This window comes from Acyrthosiphon pisum, chromosome A1 (genome assembly GCF_005508785.2).
Source record: "Acyrthosiphon pisum isolate AL4f chromosome A1, pea_aphid_22Mar2018_4r6ur, whole genome shotgun sequence".
Taxonomy (NCBI): domain Eukaryota; kingdom Metazoa; phylum Arthropoda; class Insecta; order Hemiptera; family Aphididae; genus Acyrthosiphon; species Acyrthosiphon pisum.
Window position 1 is genome coordinate 95837937 of NC_042494.1, and position 4671 is coordinate 95842607.

At 33.3% G+C, this 4671-nt stretch overlaps 1 protein-coding gene across 2 annotated transcripts; it reads right to left on the bottom strand.

Moving 5' to 3' along the window:
• On the bottom strand, nt 1-4468 carry LOC100575373 (venom protease). 2 transcript variants are annotated; one of them, XM_003244006.3, is made up of 7 exons: nt 4205-4468; nt 2668-2742; nt 2347-2522; nt 2156-2268; nt 1764-2032; nt 1155-1327; nt 1-303 (listed from the first exon to the last, which is right to left on the bottom strand). In XM_003244006.3, the coding sequence occupies exons 1-7, from the start codon at nt 4290-4292 to the stop codon at nt 124-126; spliced, it is 1074 nt and encodes a 357-aa protein (XP_003244054.1). In that variant the 5' UTR covers nt 4293-4468; the 3' UTR covers nt 1-123. The 2 variants fall into 2 exon arrangements, with proteins under 2 accessions (XP_003244054.1, XP_029343690.1); XM_029487830.1 differs by lacking the exon at nt 4205-4468 and adding an exon at nt 3642-3796 and having other exon boundaries at nt 7-303.
• Between the last annotated feature and the right edge of the window lie 203 nt (nt 4469-4671).

Consider the following 4671-nt stretch of genomic DNA (forward strand, 5'->3'; position numbering starts at 1 on the left):
TTTACAAACACCGAGTCAGACCCGGCGTCAAATAAAAATAAACAGAATCGGAATAGTATACTTAAAGATAACAAGCTGCAACGTTAAAGGTTTATTATTTATCCGTTATATGTGTAAGATGATTTAGCCAGACTTGGGCCAAACGATTTGTTCGATCCACGGCAAAAACTTGGACACCCTCGTGTAAATATCAGGCGAATCTTTCTTGGGGCACTGCCCCTTACCGGCCGATAAGACACCTACTTGAGTGTACATACACGCGTGATTGGCGTGAACAACTTGAAGAGAACTACCAGCAATGCCCTGTGTGACAAAATCGAAGAAAAACAGTTAGTACGGATGACTGGGGATACTATACCAGTGGCGGATTTACGAGAGTATGTCCAGGGGTACTCGACCCCCCCCCCCCCACCATTATGTACGTGTATATGGGTGTGTAGGAATGAACGGACACAGACATATTTTGTCGTCTGCATCTTACAAGTGTGTAATAAACCAAGTTTACGTTCAGCAAATCAAATTTAGATTCGTTATTGTTTAAAAATTAAAAACTTGATGGTTAGAAAAATATCTGGTTTATACTTTGGTTCTTTTTACGATAGTTCTGGTTTAAGTGTGTTATATGAGAATTTTTAATTTGATGTAAAGGTACGGAATGCTTGCTAATAAATTTAATTATCGTAAAAAACCCACATGCAAACACAGATAATTGCAGTGGTGACAAAGTGTTTAAAATATACTATGACATCGTACGTCAAGGGGACCCCTATCATCCCTCCTTTTTTAAAATAAGAATTAGATCCAATCAAAGCACCTACATAATATAATTCAATGTTTAATAATTTATTTTTACTTTTTAATGTAGATTCTGGATCCACAGCGGTGGTATCCTCTGCAGTAGCCAGATCTAAAAAATCTGATATGATATAAATTATGTCATAGATAAATTAATTGATCGATTAAGTTGGATAATTGTCTTGCTATCAAGTTTCATAATAAGTCGATTTACACTAATTTACCTAACGAAGCCTAACGTGATCTGCTGATCGTAAATTGACCAAGTTTTGCACTTGTAAGACGGATTCAACGAATGCCTTAAATGGAAATGCGTCTTAAAACGTTAGCGTAAAAAAGAAGCACAATATGGAACTTACCCCACAGATGTCTTTTTCGCCACTCACATCTCCCGCGCATATCATACTGTCTTCAACTATTCCGTGCATCAACTGTTTTCTCCCTGCAATCGACGCATAATAATTGCTCTTGCACAAGTCCGCCGAGATGATGTCCAAACTAACCTTTAGCAGATCCAGACTCATTGATTTATCTGTAATACGGTTTACTTGTAATCATGATTTTACGATATTATTTCAAAAAATATTAACCATTGATCCAGGATTCAGGGCCGTATTAATAGTTTTAGAGACAGGAGCATAATATATATATATATAGGCGTTTATAGGTATTAGGTATTTACTTAATTTTGAACATTTACAATCGAGGGGATTGTAGTCTTTAAAAATATTTTTATTACATTTTTTTCAATCAAACATATTAATAAGTATTTCATTTCAAAAATATAAATATGTAATTAATAATAATAAATATTATAATTTATAAGTTATAACAGTAAAAACTTTTGGAATTTGACAACCATGCTTCTCATCCAACCCCCCTCACAATATGACAACGGCCATACCTAGGATTTATTAAGTACGGCCCTGGAGGATGTTTGTCTAATAAGCCAATGACAGCAAACCAACCGTCAAGGATCGGTCCCCAACCAGTTGATATCACTATCTGCGAGGCACTTGACTGCCAGTTTGGATCTGCGTTAAGACACATTGGTCGTACGTACGACGAAAACTCCACGTCCTGGTCCAAATGGAACAACGCTATATCGTTGTACAATGATGGTTTTCGAAAATCCGGGTGCACTATACGTTGATCGATTTGATAGTCCGTTGGTCTGGCATCATCGGTTTCCGACGAATAGTTCAGACCTCCCAGACGTGCCCATTGCACAACCGTTCTTCAATAATAATATAGTTAGGTATTATAAAATGTATCAAAATGAACATTTTTTTGTAGTTTATAGTCTTAAGAAGTGTAAATTTAATATTATAAATATATTTATATAATATCATATACTAACGTATTGCCCAGTCTTTCACAGCCCGCCGTGGACAGGATCCATCTATTACTGATCAGTGACCCACTACAGGCCCATGTATCATCTCTGGGATACTTGCTATAACCCAACAACGCCTACAAAATTATCAAATAAATTAGAAAACTATTAATACGTGCCTATAATCGACGTGTCACATATTATTTCTCCATTACCATGTGAGGAAATTCTCTCGGTGCGGCCCTTTTGACGTCAAAATTTGAGGTTAATCTTTTGAGTATGGTTGAATTGTTATTGTAACAACCTTTAGCTTCATTTAATACCTCCTCATCATCAATTAATGTGGAATCATTTTTATATTTGTAAATCAACTGCGAGTATTTGCTGCACACTAATTCAAAATTTAAAAAAAATCTCTACGTATAGTACTGCAAAACTGTAATAATTGGTTACTAAAATAATTTTATTATAATATTTTGTTTAGATCAACTAGCTGCAGATATAACAAATTATAGTTACAATATGTAACCACTTACTTTCAGCAGCCGAATATTTTTCAATGCCTTTGGATTGATCAACTGTAGGATTACTAGTGGTATTGGTCACATCGTCTGTAAGCAGACAATAAACAATATTGAAACCAACGTGTAAAATGAGTAAAATTGCAGAAAACATTTTTCTCAATTTCCCCTTCCCTCCCACCCACAAATTAAATACTACATAAACATTAGGTTAGAAATATTAAATCAATTATAATAATTGTTATTTTATGAATAAGAGAATAACTCGAATTCTTTACTAATGAATACATTCAACACAATAATAACAGCCAATGGTGTGTGTGGAACCGAATCATGTTTTCGTGTAGGTAGTTTGATTATAAATTTGTTTGGAAAAAACCTATTATAATGTAGCTATAATTCTATATATCATGTGAATAGAATGTTTAAATCAGCCATCGTACATTATATGACAAGCAACAATAAAATAAAGGTAAAAAAAATTAGTACCCTTGTAGTTTAAATTTAAAACAGTGACATTCATAACATTTTTAGTCGCATAGAGTTATAATCCGTACAAAATAAAATACCTTTCGGATATACTGGTCCTAAAAAATAAATTATTTATTCGTTTAAGCGATAATAGACGCATAAAAACGCCCGCAAAGTACAATATTAAAGTAAAATACGATTAATAAAAATAATAGATACTGATTATTTCTTATTATCATAAAGATTGATTTACAAATTTCGTGGCATATTTACTTAGAATTTAATATCTAATGCCTATGACATATAGGAATAGTGAGCCAACATTTACATTCCATGTAACAAGTTGTATAGGATTATCAAAACCATACGAACTAGGAATAAGTTGGACGGCGGAGGGTTTTAAAAATGAATAATGCTATAACAAGGCCGGCGATCAATAACGCTGTTGACAAGGTATTGTTTGAATTGATTAATAGAGATAAGTGTATAAAATCATATAAAAACCTTCGTGTTAATACCGTTTAAAATGTTCTAACCCTTGTCTTAGTCTCTTGATCAGCGTCCGCAGCCATGTAGCACATTGCCCGCAGCCATTCGTTTTGGGAACAGCTGAGTAAAAGCGTTCAAAAATGACCTCTTTTCGTCCACCGGACTTTAGATCTTTCTATCTGAACGGCAGGCAATAAAGTGGAAATCCTCACTACATAATATATAACAGTCAAAAAGGATGCTATGTCCAAATCAAACTAAAATATATATGATGGTTACTATAGGTCGAGGATGGAAAATGCATGGGGCACGAAATATAGTTAAGCCACTTTCGTCTTTGGCGAATTGCAGCCCTGTAGGTCACCCGCGTCTAAAATTTCTAAATTCCTCCCTTTCCACACAATTATATAGTAGGTAGGTATCTGGTATATTATAATATTTTATTGATATATTAATTAGAAAAAAACCATTTAGGTAGGAATTTAGGGATATACTTTCGTTATAATAAATGATACAGAATAGGTAATTTACGAGACTTGGCATTGTACAAGAACTCACAAAACGTAATATTTAAATAAAATGATAAGCTTACCTTTATTTTGCGGTACACAAAATCCCAAACGCACAATGCATAAAATGAACAGCATAAATATACATTGTAAGTTTGTTATACCCTTCATTTCGCATGAAACTATTAGAATTAATATTTTAATAAAATACTATAATATCTATTATCGTCTAACAAAAGAAAATAGAGTATTAGAATTTAGAGTCGACGTTAGGTTAACGTTTAGAACACTGTAAGTAGTTACTGAATAATGGATATCAGTATTTTGTTGTATTGGTGTGTCGTCACAAGTATACAATATTAACATAATCAAAAATTCAGAATTCAAATTTATATACAAAATTATATACTAATTTTAAATCTCAAACCACACTCTCATTACAAGTGACCTTCTCTGTATATAATAATATATTGGCAGGTATAAGCACATTTTGTAAACAAACCGATTAAACGTCTTATTGAGTGGGGGGCATAGTAATAAAGGTATTTAT